Here is a 23,307-nt window from a genome sequence, read left to right as displayed (position 1 = left end):
ACTTCAGAGTAACGAAGCAAAGCCTTCAGCTGTTCAACATACAAACTCATAACATAACTAAGAGCTATCACTAACCACCCTCCTGTTCCCGTAAGAAAAGAAGCCTTCTGTCCGGCTCTTGGAAGTGAGAACTGAAGCAACAATGGGAAGATTCACTTCGGCATTCTGAAGCATTTCTAAAGACAAGTTACTTTCTGTTCTGCCTGTTGCTGTGGCAGAAGGTCCTGAAAAAGCACCAAGAGTCCAGGTGACCTTGGTTACTGCAGGAAAGCAGATCACTAAATGACAAGTCAGCATGATGAAAGATTATTGGGAGATTAATGTAATAAAAACTACAGGCTCTACTGAGGAGGATCAGAATGGGTTTAGGATGTTTATAATTCAGACTGCTACATTTGTGGTTTTCTACAATGTGGGCACAGGTCTTACACAAAGGGCTTTGTTTTGCCTGCTGATGCTGTTACGTAGTAGGTTAATAAAACTCAAGGATAAGGGTTAGCTAGCGTAGAGCTTAAGCATTTTAGATTAAAATTCCATAGGACCAAGGTAACCAGTTTTTTCCCCTATAGTTTTATTTACTTCTGTGACCCCCTTTTCTGCTTCAACCTGCAGAGCAAAGAGGAGGAATCGATGTACCTGCTGTGCAGAGGTGGCTGTTGCAGTGTTTCTCTGCTAAAGGTGCAGCTGCCCTTCAAGTGGTTTGGGGGGTGGGCACTTTCTCCAGACATCAGGGTGCATTAGGAGTATGTGTTACGGCAGAGCTGCTTCCAAGCTGCTCCGAAGATGTTTGCAGTGGTGCATTTACCTACACCTCCCAGGCCCTCAGAGGAGTAGCAGGTATAACAGGAATGCTCCTTCCTCTCCTGAATGACTAGTAATCCTGTAGTGGCAACAGCACAAACTTAACAAGACCAGCTTCTCTCTTTTGCTTTTGCGCTGCATAGCTGAACAAATGTGTTGATTTGTTGTGGGTTAACTTACAGGGTCTCTTCCCTACTTCATGGAACCAGGATCTGGCTTTTCTGCTGCAACACAGGCACGTGTGAGTTTCCATGGTTTAGGGCTGTCTGGTTTGTCTTTGCCAGATGATTAGGCAGAGTAGTGATTAAGCTTTCCAAATAATCCACCTCCGGTTAATAAAATATTGCTGGAATTTGGAAAACACTGAAAGAGCTGATGAACACTGGTTCTGTGTTCATTTTATTGGGATAACTTGTGTACCCAGGCCACTATATTCAGGCAGATGTTGGTGATTGTTTGCAAGAAAAGCAAGCTTGATTTGTGGCAGCAGGATTGCCTGAGATGGATGGTGCTGTTCAAGCTGGCAAGTGGATGGGATATCATGTGATCCTTCCAATCAAAGTAACAGATTCAGCCCAAAGGAAAGCTACAGCTGTTTATGCAGCTTTCAAGCCAAAGATTACACATACTGTTGTGCATAATATCAAGACCAAATTCAAGGAGAGGGGGAAGCTATGCTTGGATGTTCCATCAACAGAAAAGCTAAATTGACTGAAATCTCTGTTCATGTGTCTTAGATCTTGGATGTTGTGCCTCACTCTATAAGTCAATTAAGGAGGGGAGGTGTACTAGCTAGCAATACACTGTTTTGCATCAGTATGCCAGTGGGATGCTGGAGGAGCAATAATAAACAGCTTAGTTGTTATGAGAATAACACATTGTTCTCAATGTTTGGTAGTCTTTCATAATGGCATCTATTTATAGAGACTTGGTTTGGTGTTTTCTGAGCTCCCTTTTTTCATAAATGGCTCTTTGTTCAGTTTATCAGGCTGGATGGCTTGCAACCTTAGGAAGGAGAAGATAGAGAAAGAGCTTTAGAATAAAGCTGCTTTCAGTAACCATCCTGTTCTATGTAAGTCTGTAGTCTTTACATATGTGAGTTTGACATTGGAGACCTCTTTGTTAATAATCTGAGCTTCCTTAGGTAATGCTTCATGTTGCTGACTTAACCACTTTCTAGTTGAATCTTAGTCCAGGTACAATATTTGCTTTTGGTGGGGGATTAATTCTTGAAATCCTGGATGGGACGCAATGAGGGACGTGCTTTCAAATCCCCTACAAATTGTCTTCCTTGTTTGAGAAGAGGTTAGTGATTCTCTCTGGTAGATGTGAAGAAGAATAGAACACAGCTGTGTGGAAAATCCATCTTTCTCCAGTAGTTAGGAGTTCATGTCTTTTCCCTGTGGCAGCTCCTGTGGCATTTGAAACACAGCAAGGTATTTAATTTTATTTGCTGGTTTGTTTATTTGGGTCTACAGTGTGAGTAGGGTGTGTGTTCAGCAGCAAATACTATTCTGGAGTTGGAAAACTTACCTGTACTTGATAGAAATCTTAAATGTGTGTTAAGTCTGTCCTTAATTCTTAAACCTTACTTTTTTTTTTTTTTCCTAGCTTTCTAAGAAGGGAAATATGTTCTTTTCTACAGTTTATTGCATGTAAATAAGACCTAGAAATTATTTCTACTCTTGAAGCAGTTTTTAAATGGGAAAACAAGCAGAAAAATAGTATGGAAGCAGACTGGAAGGACAGTCACACACTGTGAGACCAACCGTCTCTAAGACAGTATGGTGGTTCACACAGGTCCAATGGGCAGAAGTGTGTGAACAGGGCGTGTGTAGCATTGTCCTTTCCTGATGCTGCTCCTCAGCTTCAGAGTCTTAGGGGGTTAACATTGCACATGGGTTGTCCTGTCCAACATCTGCCAAAAGCCTTTTTTCCCCTGTGAACACATCTAACTCTCTGAATCAATTCATGTTGGTGATTTCCCTTTCCCTGAAGAATCATATTCCACCTGGTTTTTTCCTTGGATACAAGCTGTCTCCTACCCCTGGATATAATTGTTACCTTTCTGGGCCTATAGCTGGACTGTTACATTCTTGATGTCTGTTCTGATTTGAGTTCAGTGTTACTCTGCAAGTAACAAGTTGCATTTAGTTCTGATTTAGTAAAATGCAGTAGGATAAGTGAGTTAAGTTCTTGTTTTGAGTTTAGTCTGCTTATCAATCCATGCCACCTTTTAAGTCTTAGACTGAAAATGCTGTATCCAAGATGTGGGTATGTAAGGAGCTCTGAAATGGTATAAATGGCATTCTCTGTGTTCTTGATTTATTTCCTAATAACTATTCTGCTTATATCAAGACATACTCTTGATGTGATACCAAGTGTAACTGCACGTCAGACTATAGCTGTATATTCCTTGAGTGCAATACTTTTCACTTACGATTATAGAATATACAGTATTTCATCACCTGTTCCATCTGCATCATGAAGGACTCCTCCAGCTTAACATAGCTTAATTTTGGGGAATCCAGAATAGCCTTGTGTCTGTGGGCAGGCTTTTCTCCCCTTATCTAGGCTTCTTTCCGTTCATTCAAGGATATGCTCAATAGTAATAGTCCCAGGACAGATGACATTGCACTGTTGAACTTGTAGTGGTAAAAAAACCACCAAACCAAAGCCAAACAACCACCCCTACACACACCTTAAAGCAACCGAAACCCTTAAGCACTGATATTTGTTATTTCCTCTATTTTATCTGATTGTTAATAAGTGAAATGACCTTCCTTCTTATGAGCACTTAGAGCCTCTGATGACAAATCTTGAGGTAACTTTTGAAAATCAAAGTACCTTGTGTTGATCAGATTACCTTTATCTGCACTCTCACAGAATTCTTCACAAACTTACTCACTACAAAACTCCCTGCAAAGGCTGAGCTATCCCTTCCCCTCCAGGTTTTTCTATTAGTCTGTTAATTTTTAAATACAAATTAGAAGGAGTTTTTGGTCTTTTGTAATATTTCTGAAGAGCTGTTTTTAAATAGTTGTTACAGGAGTTTTTTAACGAGAAACTGCTAAAATAAGAAGAAACCCACCTTCTGTGCTGTGCCTGAGTACCTATTGAGAAGAGTCTTTGGTAAACTATACATGGGAGTGTAAAGTGCTTTACCCACCAAGTATAATTCAGCTTTTATCTCATCTACCTATTTTCTTCTGACATTTTTCCCAGGGCATTTTGGGGCAGAAAATCTTCATTCACTCACAGTCACATACCCTTTTTTGGCCATGAGCTGCCCCGAGTCTCAAAAGACAAATGGGAAGAATACTGGTACTCAAAACCAAGTTGTCTTCAAAAAAACCACCCGTGACAAAGCTGTAAGTACTGTAATTATGGGCTTATATAGGTATGAGTTTTACTTGTAGTCAGACAAGTAAAGACTTTATTAGAAAGTTATTTCCTGTCCCCTTCATTCCTTTCTGAAGAAGGACCATGAACTATATTTAGCGCTAAGTTTGAGAAGATGATGTAAACAGAGTGTATAAGGCAAGCTTCTCATAATACAACAGGAAGGCAACTCGCCTCTCACTCCTCTTGGGTTGTACTCCTGCTGGTAAATGTTTAACAACAAACAAAGGTAATTCAATGTCTTTCCAGCCTGATGGTACCAAAAATCTTTATAATTCCTTGTCCTGTGTACAAGAATTAATATTGTACTCTTGGGAGTTTGTCTACATCTGGTCTTCAATTCTGATGTCCTGAAGCATGTAAATAGTTCTGTTGGCTGGTGTGAATTGCATGTTTGCTGGAAAAGAAAATTCATTTAAAATGGAATTGTTCTGATCTCTACAAGATTTATAGCTCTGTGTCGTCTGACCATCTGTGTGACACACAGCCACACAACCATCAACACTTTGTGGTCCAACTATGGTCTCGTATCTCCCTACAGCTGACTATCTACCTGGGAAAGCGGGACTTCATTGACAACATAGGGAGTGTGGAGCCCGTAGGTAAGTCCACAAGGATATGTGCTGCCCTTCCTGCTCTCTGAACCCTGATTGTCCTCTGATAATATTTGTTATTTTTTCCTTTCTTTCAGATGGCGTTGTGTTGGTGGATCCTACACTTCTCAAGGAAAAAAAAGGTGTGAAGTTTTATGCACTATTTGTTTCAGAGATTGTCAGTCCTCTTTTGAAGTGAGATGCTGAGATAGAATCTCTTACTTTTATTGTTTTAAGGGTACAAATGTAACTTTCCTGCCTGGTGAATGGGCTTTTTACTCAATGTAATATATTTTCTTACAGATGGTATAAGTACTGGCTAGGTTATGTAACACTGTCAAAATGGATTTCCCTGGCTTTGTAGCATAGGGAGAGTTTTCATCCTGTGCTGGCTGCATTGTTAGCTTGCTGCATGACTTACCCATCATGTGCTTCTTTCCAGTGTATGTGTCCCTGACTTGTGCTTTCCGGTATGGCCAGGAAGACATTGATGTGATTGGCCTCACTTTCCGACGGGACCTGTACTTCTCTAGGGTCCAACTGTACCCACCTGCTGACAAGCCAGAGTCTCTCTCCCACTTGCAGGAATCTCTGCTAAAGAAGCTGGGGAAAAATGCTTATCCCTTTTTGTTTATGGTAAGTATCTTATAGGAGCCTCTGACCCTCCTCTCCTTGTCTGTTATTATCAGGCTGCTGAGACTTGGTGATGAAGAGAAGACGGGGATTAATAGTGAATTCACATTATGCAAAGTTCCAATATTGAGTTACATGCAATCCACCATTTTTGTTTTCTTACTGTCTTAAGTGGTAAAGTGCAAGAAGATCTTAACTGTGTGAAAAAGTCCTTTTCTTGAAAAGAGAAGGAAATACGCAATGGCTATATGCTAGCAACAGTCCCATATATCCTTGTCTTCCCATTCCTGAGGGGATGGAATGCATTTCTACCGTTGCCTCACTGCTCACAGAAGAAGTGCTAAATTCTTTCTCTTTAAAAACGCTATCAATCAAACAAGTGGATGAAAAGCTCTTTACCAGATGTTGTCAACAAATAACAGCTTGTTGCCAAACTCTGATTCTGACAGGATATGCTTCCAGAACTGTCAGTGACACGTCTGCCTTAGCATTCCCTAGGAAGACCCAGGTTTGAAAAACAGATGCTCTGATACAGCAACAAATAAGTTCTTGAACAATTCTGCCTAGTGGGTTGTTACCCACTGCAATGTTATTAACAACTCATATACAAGTGGTGATCTTCAAACCGCTGGAGTCTCTAATGGGGTGTTAGCACTCAGTCCCCATGAGTTACTCTGCAGCCTTCCCAGTTGATGTCAGGAGTTGCTGGCCCTGCCCAGGCCAGGGGTAAATGGATACTGGCTGGTGGCTGGCTGGTTTTCATGGCCTTAATTGTGTTTCTGACATGGACACTCTTTACTCAAGCTACAAGCCTACTTGAACAGTGAGTACCACTGCTGTGAGGTGTATTGAGTATCTTGGATGAGGAGGCAGATGTGGCAGCTTCTGCTCCAAGCTGTGCCTCTAGACCAGCTGCTTTGTGTGCTTTTTGAACTTTTTTTGTCTTTTGACCCCTGCCTCTTTCTTTGCTATTAAAGTATTTCTGGAAGAGAGGAATGTGTTCATACAAGGCAAGGGAAGGCCTAGCATATTAAGGCCCATATCCTTGCCAGAAGTTCAAAAAGTTGTGCACAAGTATTAGGAGTAATGGCTGAGGGAACTCCGGGGGTTTAGTGTGGAGAAGAGAAGGCTTTGGGGGGACCTTATTGCTCTCTACAACTCCTTTCAGGGAGGTTGTAGGGAGGTGTAGGGGTCAGTCTCTTCTTGCACATAACAAGCAATAGGACAAAAGGTGGTGGCCTCAAGCTGCACCAGGGGAGGTTTAGACAGAATAATGGGAAAAATTTCTTCACAGAAATTCAAACATTGGAACAGGCTGCCCAGGGCAGTGGTGGAATCACCATCCGTGGAAGTGTTCAAAAACAGTGTAGATGAGGCCCTCAGTGACATGGTTTAGTGGTGGCCTTGACAGTGCTGAGGAACAGTTGGACTTGATGACCTTAAAGAGCTTTTCCAACCTAGTTGATCTTATGATTCTGTGATTACAGTGAGAGACCTGTTGTCTTCAGGATTGCTTTGTACCCTTTCTGAGCGATACGTTAACTACAGTAATTAACTGTGTAATATTGCTTTGGGGTATTTTTCTCTTCTTCCTCCAACAGTTTCCAGATTACCTGCCCTGTTCAGTCTGTCTGCAGCCTGCACCTCATGATGTTGATAAGGTGAGACCAATGGGACACTTCTGCTTATCATGGTTGAGGAAAGTCAGATGGAAAAAATGATGTGAATTCATTTGGCTAGCTTGAGAAAAAATTGAAGTAATACTGGGCTTTACTGTGCTATGCAACAAATGTCAGGAACCTGATTTTAAGACCTGCAAGTGAGTGTCATGAAGTTCTCCGAGTAAGAAAGGGAATCTAGTCTAATAGCAGCAAGACTACTAAGTCTGCAATGCTTGTAGTTTCCTTAAGGGTACCACATGCTTTGCAGGTTGGCTGCACATAAAATGATTGCAGCTGTCAGGCTACATGAGACAAAAGCAGATAGAGTGCCTAAAATCTCATAGTTTTCTATAAATAGCATGTATTAAGTCCTACTTCAGAATTAAAACAAATGCAGAGAAGGGCTGGCCTTTACGTGTGTTTGAACAAAGCAGAAACCTTGGAGTAAAATGAGATGTTCTGCAAGATTTCTGACACCATTTAAAGTAGTCCTTTTCTGCTTAACAGGATGCTTCTCTGAACAGCAGAGCTAGGCTAGCAGCTGGGCAAGGTGGATGCAGGTTGTAGAATCCAGAAGAATCCAAGGATAAGTTGTGGGTTTTGTCAAGGGATGATATTCCAGCAAAAATTTCTACACTGCTCTGTAGAGAGTTATCTGGGAATCACAGGTGTTCCATGGTGGTATAAACCCATAAACTTTAGATGCTGGGAAAGTTGAAGATTGACACTGAGTCAGGTATTGGCATTACAAAGCCAACTGAGAAATTCAGTTCAGAAACCTGGGGTGCACTGGAGAGCCTTGTATGCTGGTCAGTTTCATAACCCATACCATGCTGTGACCACTACAGCACTGCTCTCACAGAAAACCTTTTAGGAGTAGGGATTTCATCTGGCAAAGATTGGGAATTAAGCTTCATTTACCAGAAGCAGCATGGAACAGGTGGATGCTGCCTTACTGCTTGGCAGGGGTCTCTATTACAATGGTAGGAGGCTGGAAGAATTTGCAGTTGGCAGAAGTCTAAGAATTTCTGGTGTACAGAAAGATATTTAAACATCTGCAGATGTTCTTGGCTTCTGACACTGATTTCACAGCTGTCCTCTCTCTGTCTGGCAGACCTGTGGGGTGGACTTCGAGGTGAAAGCCTTCTCAACAGAGAATCTGGAAGAGAGAATTCATAAGAGGTAACAGAACCTGTGTGTCTTCAGCTTTGCCCTTCTTAAAGGGGATGGGTTGTTGGTCCAATAGTGCATCTTGGTTGCTTATTCAGCTTTGCCCCACTTGTCATTGGACTTCTTGGGTGTTAGCACATGTGAATGCAGAACTCCTGCCTCTGCCAAGCACAAAGTACCACCTCATTCTCCTCTGCTGCTTCCAAGGAACTCTGCACGTCTGCTGATCCGTAAGGTGCAATATGCTCCAGAACACCCAGGACCCCAACCTTGCGCAGAGACCACCTGGCAGTTCTTCATGTCCAAAAAGCCATTACACTTGAAAGCTTGTCTCAGTAAAGAGGTGAGGAATTTGCCCTGGGCTGTGGACATCATAGTATTGGCGTGCCAATATCCATTTTGCTGCCTGTAGTAGCTACTTCTTGTGTTACTCAAATGGTCTCAGCTGAAACTGACTTGTCCCATCACTCAAGGACTCTGATGTATTTTCTGTCAGTAGCTACTGTTAGGAGAGGCTGAGACACTATTACCAGACACATCTGAGGCTAAATAAGTCATTGAAGGGTCATGAATAATTGGGAAGGGATTCTGTGCATTTTGTCTTCTGGCTTCTGTGAGGACATTTAGTCTGGGATGACTAGAGGGGTTTAGGGCTTAGGAGAAGCCTCCTGGCTGGATATCTGAGCATCACATTTTTTCCAGGTGTACTACCATGGCGAGCCCATTCTAGTCACTGTCACCGTCAATAACAGCACAGAGAAAACAGTGAAGAAGATCCAAGTCCAGGGTATGTTTTTACTGTTGCTTGGGGCTCTTTGAGGGCAAAAAGACTGAATGGTGAAAGGACTGAAAGGAAACAGAATTTAGTGCTTGCAACACCTTAAACAGGCAGTATGGGACAAGTCAGGAATTTGTCCTTCCACCCTCTTTCTGTTTCTTTGCTGTTCATCACATGATACAGTACAGCTTTTTGCCTGACTCTCGTGGTTACTCCTATGGCTTAATTTCAGGCACCAGTATGTCTCCTCTAGTATGAAGATGTGTGCCTCTAGGACAAGTCAGGTGATGTGGGGGAAAAGCCACCTTTTGGGAGGCCAGTGGAAAGGGCTCTCCTATCAATGTGATGCTCCTGCTAAGTGTGATTGTGCCTTAGGTTGCATACAATTTTGCTTGGGGTTTCAGAAACGTCTGGCAAAGTGAGAAAGGCTGCTCTGCCAGTGATGGTGTAACTCCTCCTGAGGAAGCTGTGGGCAGGGGCTGAGGTTCAGAGAACTCTGCTGTGCCTGTGTTTTACTTGTGGCACTGCATGTTTTCATTCCAGAAACCCCCTTGCACTTGGACCTGTGGAAGATAGTCTGTGACACAAAGTATGAGAAAGAGAAGGCAGGGAGGGAACAACATTGCTGAGGTTTTTACAGAACTCTACAGCAGTGAAAGCCAGTTCAGAGCTGGTCTTGGATGTACTGTCTAGTGATTCCCAAATGTTTTAGGCTGACACACCTCTGTCAGGTTTAAAAAGACCTTGTTGGTCCCCGCATTTTCTCCTCACCATTGTTTCAGTCAGGGGTTGTTTGTGTTTGATTGGAGAATATAAGCTATTTATTATCACAGGCTCTTGACTGCAGTCTGCTTGGTGATGGTGTCTCCTGAATGCAAATGTGATACTAGTGACCAGAGATGAAAGCAGATGTGCTTAGAGAAGAAAGAGGAAGATCTTTATGATGGAAAGAGCAGGCTCCCAAGGGAAACTGTAGGTTGTGGACTTTGTCTTCTCTAAATCAAGACTGAGTGCCTCTCAGGGAAGATAGGAAGGTAGACTTTGCCCATTTCCAAGCTGTTGGTCTCTATCCAGGTCAGGCTGTCTGACCTGGTGGTCCCTTCAGGCTCCAGATGGATGAGTTTTCCTGTTTTCCTCATACTTTCTTCCATTCCAAGACTTAAGGGAGCAGCTATGTTGTTTCTGATGCTTATGTAAAACTGATTGTCCCCTTTCTCACTCAGTGGAGCAGGTTGCCAATGTGGTTTTGTACTCCAGTGACTTCTATACAAAAGTGGTAGCTTCTGAGGAAGCACAGTGAGTAAATGCTCTGCTTATCCCTTCTTGCTCTTTCACACCCTTCTAATTACCCTCTTCCTCAGTAATGGGAGGTACTCCTAGCTGTAGTCTGGCAGTTGCCTACTATTATAATACTGTCTCCTCTCATATTTCCTTGTGCATGTGTCCCACACCACCTGTACTGTCTGCATGCAGGCAGATGGCCTCCTTTGCGCATAACCAGCAGGGACCCTGCACCTTTATTCACAGAATGGCGAGTTTGCAGAAGAGGTTTGAAGAGTAATTACCTACTAGAAAAGCTTGGCAGGGGCTGTGGGAGGCTCCCCATTGCTTGAAAGCTTTATTAAATAGAGATGCAACATTTTTCTGAAAGGTATTGCTGTTTGGGTGGAAGTCATGGATGCTCTAGCTTGAGGTTAGTCTCTTCCACACCATTTAATTTGCTTTCTTCTGGCCTTAGAAAGCCCATTAAAAACATGAGCCTGTTGTCATTGTGGGGAGCCACTTGCTCTTTTGTACCGCACAGTGCAGCATTGAACTTCAGTTTGTGGGGAGGTTTAGACACACCAGATACTTTCCACTTTCCTGGTGTTTTGCTCTATAGCTCAGGGACATGTTTTCCACTGAGAACTGGTCTTCTCAACTAGGATACATTTCGTCCAAATTTGGAGGTCTGCAGCATAGTTTAGACCTACTTTAGAGGTCTGCCTTAATGTGAAATGGATCATTTTCTGCAACTGCTTGTTCCTCTGTGATTATAAAGGGAATTTTTTTTACTAGCTTAGATGTAGACATCTGCATTGTAGACAATTTGGAATTTGGACAGATGAATCCCACTCCTTCTGGATGACTTTGTAATCTGTTTTGGTTGGGTGTGCAGCACAGTTCTGAGTGTATCACTTTTCTTCTCTCACCTGCTTCTTATTTTCAGGGAAAAGGTGCAGCCAAACAGCAGTCTGACCAAGACACTGACACTTCTGCCATTGCTAGCAAATAACCGGGAGACACGGGAAATAGCTCTGGATGGAAGGCTAAAGGATGAGGACACCAACTTGGCTTCTAGTACTATGTGAGTAGGGTTTTAAATGGAGGGTTATAAAGAACAGGGGAGGATGGAGCAGACACTTCTATCAGGAGTTCGTAGCTGTAAATGTGTGTTCAGATGGGTACATCTAAGTTGCATTACTTACCCTATCATATTCATTTAGGTTAACTAGTGACCACAGATCTGGAGAGGTATTAGCTGTTCCTGAGCCTTGTCTGCTTTATCTCTTTCAGGAGAACAGGATGTTCACCTAGTTCTCACTCTAGCTGTACGTTGTTGCTATGTTGCGTTGTTGCCACCTAACACTGCTCTGTTTTCTCTGATAGTATTAAGGATGGAATAGACAAGACAGTGATGGGGATTCTAGTTTCCTACAAGGTTAAAGTGAAGCTCACTGTTCCAGGGTAAGAGTATCAAACTTTTTGCTTCTGCATAGATTTAAGAGGGGAGTGTGTGTACTTCATTGACAAGTGGGGAGAGGGCAGGACAGTGTACCCCAAGAGAAAGGGCACAGCTATAGGACATGAGGATCTTCTAAAGCAGAAATCTATTGGTAATCAATTTTAGCCTATCCAAAGGACTTGTTTTGAACCAGAAGGGTTGGATTACCTTCCATAGATACCAGATGACTTTTCAGCTGAAGTATGAATCTCTGGCTTGCAGTTCATGTGAGGCTTTATTTGGCATTCTTATTCTTCCAGAGCAGAGGTAGAGACATCTGCCTGCGAGTCATAAATACTGAGTCATAAATACTTGTGTTCTGTACTGACCCAACTTTCTGGGAGAAGCTGGTGTTACTAACATGAGCTAGTTACCAGCATAGAGTGCCAAAGAACACCAGGATAATAACTCTGTGATGCTTGTCACTGTTTACATTTGTATTTCATTCATCTATCCTTCTTTCTGGTATAAAAATGAGGCAATGTTTTGCCTAAAGCATGATAAAATGACTGCTGCCTTCTGTAGTCCTGCAATTGCCTTTGCCCTCTGGCTGTCAGGAAAGGAGCCATGCCCAATACTTGATCAGGAGTTCAAAACTTAGACTTTTTTCATCATGGGAAGGACATGAAAAGTTAAAATTACCTTTTTTAAAAACAAGTTTATTTGCATGTTGTGCTTTGCGGCATGTAGAGAAGAGTATATGAGGAAGGTGATTTTAATAGTCCACCAATAAAACATTTGGTAGAGCACTGGCATGGAAAGGTACTAAATATTCTTGTGTTTTTCTCCTTGTTTTCTTCTGTAGCATGCTGGGAGACCTCACCTCCAGGTAAATGTCATCTTCCCTTTCATACCATGCAGTTATAGTTGATAATTTGTCTTTTTTTACCCTCTTACCTATTCCCTTTCCCACCTCCCTGAAAAACATAACTATCCCTTCAGCTTATAGAAGTCTGTGCATTCAGCTGTGAAAATGAAGCACTTACAGAAATACCTTTGCTTTTATGTACATGCAAGTACATAATAAATCCAGTTTATTAAAGTGGATGTATCTGGGTTATTTGTGGATAAATCAGAGTTTAAATCTTTTTGAGGAGAAACTTACGACTAGATAAAGATGGAAGAATGGGTGAAGCTGGAGCTCAGGGCTTGGCCTGGCCTGAGGTGGGGAGGGGATTGAATCAGGCATGAATGGAGCTGTGGATCTAATGCATTCTGTCTTCTTCTCAAAGTGAAGTGGGCACAGAGCTGCCGTTTCGTCTCATGCACCCCAAGCCTGATGAAAAGAACTCAGCAGGTCAGTTATGCTTGGATTTTGTCTTTTTTCATTAACAGACTCAGATGAAATCTTACCATTGCAAGGCTTATAGTGATTTGTTCAACAGGAAGCCTTTAGAGTCTACAAGAGTCCAGTATGGGGGCTGCTCTGTGTGTGTATATGTATTTGCATGTGTGTATATATATTGTTCTTTTAACCTCAAAGCACGAATCAATAGGGAGGGCAGATGCTAAGATGGGAAAAGGTAGAAAGGGATCATGTTCTGTTTTAATCTTACATCCTTGGAATCAGAATTTAAAGCGCAGTGCTTGAGGAAGCAGTTAAATGTCATGACTGCTGTGCAGAATGTCCTGAATGAAGCTGTCAGCAATTCCCAGACAGATCCCAATATAGCAAACAATCTGTCACAGAAAAAACACCTAAGACACAAGGAATGTGAAATCAAAATACTTTTAAGCAAAGTTAAGAGGTACTAAAACTGCACGTGATTTTAGAGTTCCCATTATCTTGATGTGGCCTTGGCTATGGTGTCTTTTCAGTGGTTATCTTGAAGGCATGTCTCTTCAGAGTCAGGCTGGTTAGTAGGAACTTTAAAGCAGTGTAAGGAGCTAGCCTTCCCCAGTCATGTGGAGGCTTGAGATCAGATGCCAAAACTTTCTTGAGCATCTGTGTTCTCTTCCCACTTCCTCAGGCCCTGGCTGGCTCTGCCTTTCTAATGGTGAACATACAGAAACTGCAAGGTGCTTGCACTGAATCAGAAGCTCCTGTACGGCATCTGAGGCAGCTACTGAACAAAAAAACACTATGCCAGCCTTTCAGTTTTGGGGCTGTTGTAGATGGGTCTTCTTGTCCTGCCCTCTATTTGAACAGGGTTACATGGGCTTCAAACAAAACCCCATGGCTTCTTCTGTGGTGTCTTTCTTTTTCTTTCTTTTAATTTTCTCTTTGGGCCCAACCTGACCTAAAGCTGCTGTTTCTAAGAAACAACTGGACAATGGTGGAACCTGTAAGAAGAGTTATCCTGAGATAGATGCTTTGTTCTATACTGGAAGCATTAGAAAGGAGTTGAGTCCTTACTGCGTTAAATTGTTGGAGGAATCAAGTGTGAGTGATGAGGAGAGACTGGTGATCCACTCCACATTCAGTTGCTCTGGTTAGGTATCCGTGTTTGCTAATTACGGATTTGCTGTAGTGAGCAGAGTTAGGTTTCTTCACTCCTTTTTTTTTTTTTTTAGGATTTTCTCATTTTCACTGGGAGAATCCCTGCTGTGAGCTGTGCCAGCACAGCCTGCTAGCAGAGAGACAGAACATGCTTATAGGAGAATGCATGTTATGCCCCCATCAGAGTAGCACAATGAGTCTAGGAAGCACTTTCAGGACAAATCCACAAGATCTGTTCTCCTGTTATCCCCCTTATGCTGTGGCTGCAAAGGTGACAGCCACATCATTGAGGAGTAGCGCAGAACACCCCACACCAGCACGCAGCCCAAACCTGCCCCCAGCTGTCCTGTGAAGTGGAAATTGGGTCTTCAGGGTTGGTCTTATAGGACTAATAAGGTTGGATCATCCTGGAGAAGCTGCTGTGAAGCAAATGCTTTTGTTGGCACAGCTGTGCCTACACTGTGGGTTTCCCTTTCATGCTGCAGGCCAGCAAAGCTCTGCCAGCAAAACACTGAGATAGCTGCACTCTTGATCTCAAATGGGTGACTCATTGGGAGAACTGCTTTGGCAAGGGTCTTCTGTCCGTTCTGGTAGCTTGTACATGCTGAAGCATTTCTCTCACACTTTCCTGCAGCAATCTCCCTGCCCAGGAACTTGGTGAGGGGCTAGGGCTGGCACTACTGGGCCCCAGGAGCAGTGGCTGGTGAGGGCCGTTTAGTTCAGTGGGAGCCCCGTAGGGCAGAGGTGCTGGGTGGGCAGCTTAGGAGCTTTCCTGGATATGGAGAAAAGGAACAGGCTGCCCAGGGCAGTGGTGGAATTGCCATCCCTGGAAGTGTTCACAACTGTGAAGATGAGGCCCTCAGTGATACGGTTTAGTGGTGGCCTTGGCAGTCCTGGGGTAAAGGCTGGACTTTGATGATCTCAAAGGCCTTTTCCAATCCAGTTGATGCTATGAAAGCTTGAAAACTTCAAACAAGGATCATCCAAAGACTTAAGCAACTGTAAATTTTATATTTTTAGAATGGTGTGAATTTTTCTACATGACATTTTTTGATGTTAACAGTGCCACCATCCCTTTTTTATTACTTAGGCTTCAGGCAGATAATTCTGGCAGAAGTATTTGTAATATGAGGGAAAATGGAAGTCAGTTTTATGTTAAAACATCATTTCAAAGGATGGCTGATATACTCCTTTATATAGGACGCTCAAAAGGATGTGGGTAGAAGACTTTACAAGGGAAATGAACTGCAATATTTCTTAGATCGCTTCCCCCAACACATCCTCTTAACCAAAGGCACAGCCCATGTATTGTTTGCTACATCAAAGTCTTCTAGGAGCTGTCAGAAGACAGCTGTGGTTCATGTATTTTGCACAGGTTGAAATTTCAGGTTTCTTATAAACTGAAAACTTGTATTTTTTTCAGTTATAAGAAACCGGAAATTCCAACCTTTCAGGAGCTATCCCATGGGAAAGCCTCACAAATGGTTAACTCCAGAAATAAATGCTTTCTCATAAAAAAAGATACTGTAACACAACAGCAAATTCCTCTGAAGCCTGCACAGCTAACTTGAAAACTGTGTTGGAATGTGGTGTCTGAGCTCATTATAGGGAATAAGACAGCCTCCCATTTGAAGCTGGTAAATGAAAACTACTTTTAGCTTTATAGTTTTCTATGCACTGTGCTTGATCACGCTTCCTAATTGTGAGTTGGTGGTTTTAAATTTTTATTCTACCACCTTAGCTCATAAACTCTGAGAAATAAAATGTGTTTCATTAGTGAAATACCATCTAATTTGGAATCAAGCAAATCAAGACTTAATTGCAGAGATGGAGCTTCAACAGTGTTTAGGCTCTCAAAGGCCCCAAAAGACGGACTTTTTCTTTGTTGGCTTGTTCCGCAGCCTCTGCAGTGGGTGTAGACAGGGGTGCATGCATAGGGAATTCTGTGATCACTTTTTATCTTCTTTTTTCATTCCCTTTTGTTTTTATGGATGAGTCAGTAGTAACCAGTTTGCCTATTGCACTCCCTGCTGACTTGACTTTCACTTCATCTTAAGGCACAGCTGGGAAAAATGAAAGAAGTCAAACCATCTTACAGAGTCAAAGCTAAAGTGGGATGAAAAGATACCGTGTACTATGATTTATTCCTTGCAGTGGAGCAATATAATTTCCCTTTCTCTAGCCAAGATGATTTATGGCAAAGATAAATAAAACATGTGTAGCATCAGTGTATTTAATCATGCAGGGCTGGTTTGAGCGTAGAGAACCTCAGACAGATAAGCTTCTCAAGAACATGGTTTAATTTTGGGGGGTTCAAAGTGGGGTTAGTGTGATGAACTTCTGTGTGCTTTATTTCACAGCAGATCTTTTTGCCCTTTTTATTTGTCTGTGAGTGACCTGTGAAGCATTCATCACTCGGTAAAAAGCAGGTCTCTCAGAGTCTATGGCTATTGCAGCTTGCTTGATCTCTGTGCCTGGAGGAGATAAAAAAGGAATGGCTTGCTACCTTTCCTTTCCCATATTTTTTATAGCTTCCTTGTCCTGGTCTTCATGTAGGCCAGCATTTGCATGTTTCGTGTGTGCTGATTTTTAACTGCTTTTGTACCCATGTGTTTCACAGGTGGTTATTTTCAGTGCAAGCAGCTTCTGTCACATTGGCAAGTCTGTCTTTTCCGCCTGTTGACAAAAATGTAGAGAGATCTGTTTCTTTTAAAGATAGATTCAAGCTGGGCTGTGTCTCTTCATGCTTCTAAGACCTTTCCCGGTCAGCAGTTAGCCCAGAAGCTCCTGCTGGGTTTTTCTCAAGGCTGTGGTCTCAGCACGAGTTCTTTGGTCTGGGGTTTTCCTGCCCTTCTCCTGATGTTTTACATTTTGTGGGCCTATGTCTTGGATACCAGCCTTTGTTTTGGCTGTTGTTCAACAAATGGTCATTTATCTGCTCCCTTGTTAAACTTGCATGAAAGGGCTGGTTTGAAGAAACCCATAAATGCTTTGTTCCTTTAATAGTAAAGTTATACCTGCCCTACATTGGTATTGTAACTTTGAGAAATTAGGGAATTTTTAAAGCACTCGAATATCTTGAAAAGTAACAGTGCCTACTCCCTTCCCCCCCCCCCCTTGAACTTAAGAGAGGTTAAAAGCAAGCTTATAATGAAAATTACCATATGCCACAACTTTAATTATATGGAATCATTTCTGTGGCTGCCTAATAAAAGCTTACAGAAAACCCTCTGCAGAGAGTATGATGCCATTCTGGAGCCTCGTTGTTCCTTGAACACAGTCCCCTCCCATCCCAACCCTCAAAACAACTCCTGGCATGGCAGTTAAAAAAGGAAAGTCTTCCCATTTTCAGGCTCCTGAGAATTTTTCTATGTTATAATGTTAAATAAGCCACAGGACAGCAAGACAACTATGTGGAGTGGGCCTAAGCTGCAAACGTTGCCATTTAGCAAGCACATGGGATGTAGTATAGCAGCCTGAAGGTAAAGTAGTGCATCTTTGAATATGTCTGGTGTATATGATAAACATTACTCCCAGCCACCCATGTACTGATTCAGTAATAATTTATCTGACAGACAAGTATATGTCTAACTGAAACAATAACTCATTTTGTAAAATTGGCTTCAAACTGCTTTGGTAGGTATCTCACTTAGCTTCACCCACACCACTGATGTCACTGTTCCCATAGTAATGAATGTACTTCAAAGTGGGGAAAGAGAGCAGACTATTCAAAGAATAGAAACTGGAAGAAAAATGAAATGAGAGCGATGCTTTATGTGTTGGAAATTTTAAAAGTTCTAAATATTTCATTTTTTTAAATATGAATGAATATTTTTTAAATCCATTTCAGTCAAGCATGCATGCCCTGAGACTTTCCAGACTTCATCTTGGCTTCTGCGAGTAGAGGAAAACATCCTTTCTGAGTCTGGATGGGCACTATCGTGAATATCTTTACACGATCCATCCTTTGAGGCATTTTGGCTACAGTGGCCCCATTTGGCATGTTTTTAATGCTGACATTTCCAGCAGTGCCAGTCACCTCTTCTTGCCCTTGATTTCAGTGTGCGTTGTGGGTGGGAATTCTCAAGGTAGTGAGTTATCCAGTCGCTGAAGCATCTCAGATCCCAGACAGCTTCAGTAGAACAATGGACTAGGTGCACCTTGCTCCGTGACTTCAACTCATGAGAAGTAAGCCAGTGAAGTGACTGTTACTTGCTAAAAATCAAGTAACTGTGAGAATAAGAATTAAAAAATCCCCACCCCTATTTCATCCCTGCAATACAGGCTGCTTATTTTTTAGGCTGTGCTGAAACAGCTTCCAAAGAATCCTGCTAGCAAGCAGAGTTTGTTACCTGCTTGTGGTGTGGTTAGCGAAGATCTCATTGAAGAAGTGCATGTGCCAAGAGTCTTAGGATTATATTTAGGAAAAGATGAACAGGGGTATTGCCTCAAGCATGTAATCTGTCTAATGAGAGACCACCTAGGCCTTCCTGTATTCTGCCCTCTGTTTGATTTTAATACCTTCATGTTTTTTGAACGAGAACATCATCTTCATATCAGCTGACATATTACAGTGACAGACCAACTAAAACTAACGTCATGCAAGCACTGTCATCTCTGAGTAGAAACGTGTGCACAGATGTGTCTGTCAGCTGTGATCACTAGCAAGCATAAATGAGAAAATCTGTCATTGTTTCCTAGCTCTTCTGATGTCTTGGGCAATGTTGCTTTCCTGTTTGAGAGATCAGGTTTTGCTCCATCGAGTGCACGTATGCACATTTTGAGACTTCCTGGAATTCTCCTTGTACTGCTGCAAATCCTTCTGCTTGTCACTGTTCTGTCTTGTCAGTTTATAAGTTTTTGCTGGTTTTAGCATCCACCGTTCTAACTACTTGGTGTGTCTTTTTTCGTCCTGTACTGCATGCTGATGACTGCAGGGAAGGATGGGTAAGTTTCTTTTAATGTTTCACATTCTAGCTGTGGTTGGGAATTGACTCTTTGAAAACTCCTCAAAACTGTCTGAAAATCTGTGGGGATCACAGAGTACCCTTAACTCCAAAGTGAGAAAGTTATTATGTCTTGACAAATTACTGATCAGTTGAACTGCTATGACTGACCATGTGAAACTAGTTTAAGAGAACATGGTTTTGCCTCACAGTTGGAGGGAGGAATGTGTTTGTGGTCAGCTGATGTTCTCTAAATCTGAGTTTCAGGAACTCAATACACTTGACCATGTGCCCTGTTTTACTACAGAAGGAATAAGGATGAAAGATTTCACATTTTGTATCTAGACAAAGACTCTTTCAGGCTGCAGACTATTCAGCTAGCTGATAAACATTTAGCTGGAATTGATGTGATTTGGTACAGATGAAAACTTTCTCAGTTTGTGTCCTGACTTGCTCAATCAACTGCTTTTCATGCTAACTAGAATACCACTAATTAAGATGGTGCCTGTGGGAATGCGATCTAAATCCCTATGAAGACAAAGGAAACATTACCAGAGCCTGCTCCAAGTTTTTCTTCTTCCTCCTATCTGTTGCCTTTAGTCTGCTGGTATAAAAAAATTTGGTAACTGTGTGGTTTGGTTTCTTTTTTTTCCCATTTCAGTGAAGCAGAGCTGGTATTTGAGGAATTTGCTCGCCAAGGCATAAAAGATATGGCTGATGATGAAGACAAGAATATGCCCTCAGCTGATGAGTGACTAGAAGAACAAGCTGCCAGAGAAGATATGTAGTCTGGCATCAATTAGAAATGTTAGGACCTAGGTTTCTAGTAAACTGCATGTTATCAGTGCATGCATGGTCTTCCAGGGATCAGCCCTGAGGTCGGTGGACATAAAATTATCTCTATTGCTTATTAAAAGTTTCACCTTTAGAGGAATGTAGCAAACTCAAGATCTGATGCTTACTTGAGCTACCAGAGGAGGACAGGGAAGGCTGTTGTGCCATGACTTCTGCTTTTAGAGCTACCTAATAAAAAGCTTGGTTGCTTTCAGCACTGCTGATGGTTTGTGCAGCTGCCTAGACTTACTCTGTGTCAAAAAGTCTCTAATTTTGAAATGCTAGTGAACCAAATCCTAGTCTGGAAGGCTGGCTTGCAGCGCTTGGTGATTTACTTAAGTTTCTCAGTGGACTGTACAAAACTGATTTTATTTCCTTTTGGTTGCTTTTTTGTTTATGCTTTACCAAACTGACCTAGTGAATATCCTCACTGAGCTTGCACCCTTTACTGTGGCTTACATCCACTTTGTATACCATTAAATTTCTTGCAAGTTATCTTCCACAGCAGCTATAATGCTGAGATACAATGTTAGCTTTCTAGCAATATGCTTAACAACCTCATTATTAAGGATGAGAGAAATGTGCACTCTTAATTCCTTATCAGAGCTCCCTTTATATAACCCCAAATAGCAAACTGCAAGTCCAGACTGATCCTGTATGTAATCTAATTTCCTGTATGCAACAGTGCTTCAAAAGAGGGTGCAGTAAAATTAAGGAGGAAATTACGGGGCAGCCTGTCCTGAAGAGCCGCTTCCAACATCCATCTTCCAGAGATCAGTTTATGCTTTAAGAAATGAGATTGTATTCTGCAAACTTTGTTCTCTCTTGTTGATCTGGATATTCTCATTATCCATGTAAATGTCTAACCCTTTCCTGAATCTCACTTAGATTTTGGCTGAAGTGAGTTGCATCAGCTAATTACATTTTGCATGTAAAACAACTGGTGTTTTCTTTCTCTTGTTTTTGCTCTAAATCTCCTTTTCAATGTCTCTGGTTTAAATCTGGAAAGCTTGAATGCAGGGCCTTACATTTTTTAATATAAACTTACGTTTTCCATCCTATGCACTGGAAAATGGAATTAAGAGCTTTCCACTTAGCTAACAACAATGTGCTTTTCACAGAGAAGAAAATGAAGGAGACATTGAGATGTCTGCTTCCTCCTGGCAGGAGCAGGAGGAGCGGGACTGCTGCTGAAATCCTGCTGCAAGCAAGATGCACTTCCATCCTGCTTCACACTGCAGAGGCTGAAAAAATGAGCTTGCCCTCTCTCTGGCTTAGGTTACTACTGATAACTGTGACAAGCTAAAGCAGTTGGAGAAGTGTGGGCTGCACTCTGGTATTTCTGCAGAATCACTCTATATACAGGCCTTGTTTTCTGAGCAGAGTTTTGTTTATTTTTTCTTACAGACTTCATCGTCGTTACAAGCCCTACTTTTACAGATGGGCCAAAGGCATTAACCAAACAGCTTTGTATGTGGCCTCTAATACAAATAGATTGGGTTAAAAGTTAAGCCTTCTCCTGTTTGTTTCTGTAAACTGGTCTTGATTAAGATGAATTAAGACCACAGCTGATTTCACAGTTCCATCAGTGTTCTCACCTAATACCACCTGGAACCATGTTTGGTTCCATTAGTCACAACTGCCTCACCTTAGATGAAATTGCAAGAGTCGGTATGTTTGCTCTGCTCTTTTCTAAGCACTATGTGCTTTGCTGCTGAAGAAACCCTTTAGCCATTTTCAGGTGTTTGTGGTCAGTATAATTTGTATGATTTCAACTTTGGCTTTTGGAGGAGGACTAGGCATTTTCATTTGGATTTCTGGCCAGGCTTTTCTAGTAATTGTCCTGGTATTTTTATTACCAAGTTCTTGGTGGCTTGTGAAGAACACACTAATACAGTAAGGATTGAACAAATTGCTCTTTGTGAATATGATGGTCTTGGAGAGCTAGTATTTAGGATTTAAAGATACTAAGAAGAGGTACGACAGCCTTCTAGTATTGCTTCAAAGTGTGGCTTCTTCCACAATGCTGTTTGCTTCAGTGTTCCTGGCTACTGGACCCGTAAGTATGGGACTAACAAACTTAAGAGGCCTGATGCCTTTTTTTCTTTTTCTTTTTTTCTTCTTCTGTGTCATCCTTGTTGAGGTACCTCTCACTGACCTTCAAATTCCTCTCAAATTTATCTGTGATGATGACTTCCGCAAGATATCTGTGTAACAAAATCACAGTGCATTCTGCTGTGCAGCAGGGAGGAGTTGAAATGGTTATTAATCTGTTCTTTTGCCTGGGCTTAGGAAAGCACTTTCAGATATTGACCATTTGTTTAGCCATGTTGGATGTTTGCTCATTTAGAATCATAGAATCGTAGAATAGTTAGGGTTGGAAAGGACCTTAAGATCACCTAGTTCCAACCCCCCTGCCATGGGCAGGGACACCCCACACTAAACCATATCACCCAAGGCCTCATCCAACCTGGCCTTGAACACCACCAAGGATGGAGCATTCACAACCTCCCTGGGCAACCCATTCCAGTGCCTCACCACCCGCTCAGTAAAGAATTTCTTCCTTAGATCCAATCTAAACTTCCCCTGTTTAAGTTTGAACCCGTTACCCCTTGTCCTGTCACTACAGTCCCTGATGAACAGTCCATCCCCAGCATCCTTGTAGGCCCCCTTCAGATACTGGAAGGCTGCTATGAGGTCTCCACGCAGCCTTCTGTTCTCCAAGCTGAACAGCCCCAACTTTCTCAGCCTATCTCCATACGGGAGGTGCTCCACTCCCCTGATCATCCTCGTGGCCCTCCTCTGGACTTGTTCCAACAGTTCCATGTCCTTTTTATGTTGAGGACACCAGAACTGCACACAATACTCCCAGTGAGGTCTCATGAGAGCAGAGTAGAGCAGCAGGATCACCTCCTTCGACCTGCTGGTCATGCTCCTCTTGATGCAGCCCAGGATACGGTTGGCTTTCTGGGCTGTGAGCACACACTGCTGGCTTATGTTCATTTTTTCATTGACCAACACCCCAAAGTCCTTCTCTGCAGGATTGCTCTGAATCTCTTCTCTGCCCAACCTGTAGCTGTGCCTGGGATTGCTCTGACCCAGGTGTAGGACCTTGCACTTGGCATGGTTAAACTTCATCAGGTTGGCATCAGCCCACCTCACAAGCGTGTCGAGGTCCCTCTGGATGGCATCCCTTCCCTCCGGCGTATCAACCAAACCACACAGCTTGGTGTCATCAGCAAACTTGCTGAGGGCGCACTCAATCCCCCTGCCCATGACACCGAC

General features: G+C 42.4%; 1 protein-coding gene across 1 annotated transcript; it reads left to right on the top strand.

The window, feature by feature from the left end:
• The first annotated feature begins 3,733 nt into the window (after positions 1 to 3,733).
• SAG (S-antigen visual arrestin) lies at positions 3,734 to 20,956 on the top strand. Its single transcript, XM_080623750.1, has 14 exons — positions 3,734 to 4,172; positions 4,745 to 4,805; positions 4,895 to 4,939; positions 5,239 to 5,432; positions 7,031 to 7,090; positions 8,205 to 8,272; positions 8,468 to 8,603; positions 8,963 to 9,047; positions 10,262 to 10,334; positions 11,248 to 11,385; positions 11,688 to 11,765; positions 12,608 to 12,631; positions 13,035 to 13,099; positions 19,850 to 20,956. The coding sequence occupies exons 1-14, from the start codon at positions 4,083 to 4,085 to the stop codon at positions 19,891 to 19,893; spliced, it is 1,161 nt and encodes a 386-aa protein (XP_080479876.1). The 5' UTR covers positions 3,734 to 4,082; the 3' UTR covers positions 19,894 to 20,956.
• Positions 20,957 to 23,307: the final 2,351 nt, after the last annotated feature.

This window comes from Psittacula echo, assembly GCF_963264785.1.
Source record: "Psittacula echo genome assembly, chromosome: 7".
Lineage (NCBI taxonomy): Eukaryota > Metazoa > Chordata > Aves > Psittaciformes > Psittacidae > Psittacula > Psittacula echo.
The sequence above is the reverse complement of the archived record's forward strand: the minus strand, read 5'-3'. Positions and strand labels throughout refer to the sequence as shown.

Excerpts from the sequence above, each read along its gene's own strand:
- SAG (XM_080623750.1), top strand. The coding sequence starts at position 4,083 with ATGAGCTGCCCCGAGTCTCAAAAGACAAATGGGAAGAATACTGGTACT. Across the intron at positions 4,806-4,894 it reads AGGGAGTGTGGAGCCCGTAG|ATGGCGTTGTGTTGGTGGAT; the intron begins GTAAGTCCACAA and ends CCTTTCTTTCAG. Across the intron at positions 4,940-5,238 it reads ACTTCTCAAGGAAAAAAAAG|TGTATGTGTCCCTGACTTGT; the intron begins GTGTGAAGTTTT and ends GCTTCTTTCCAG.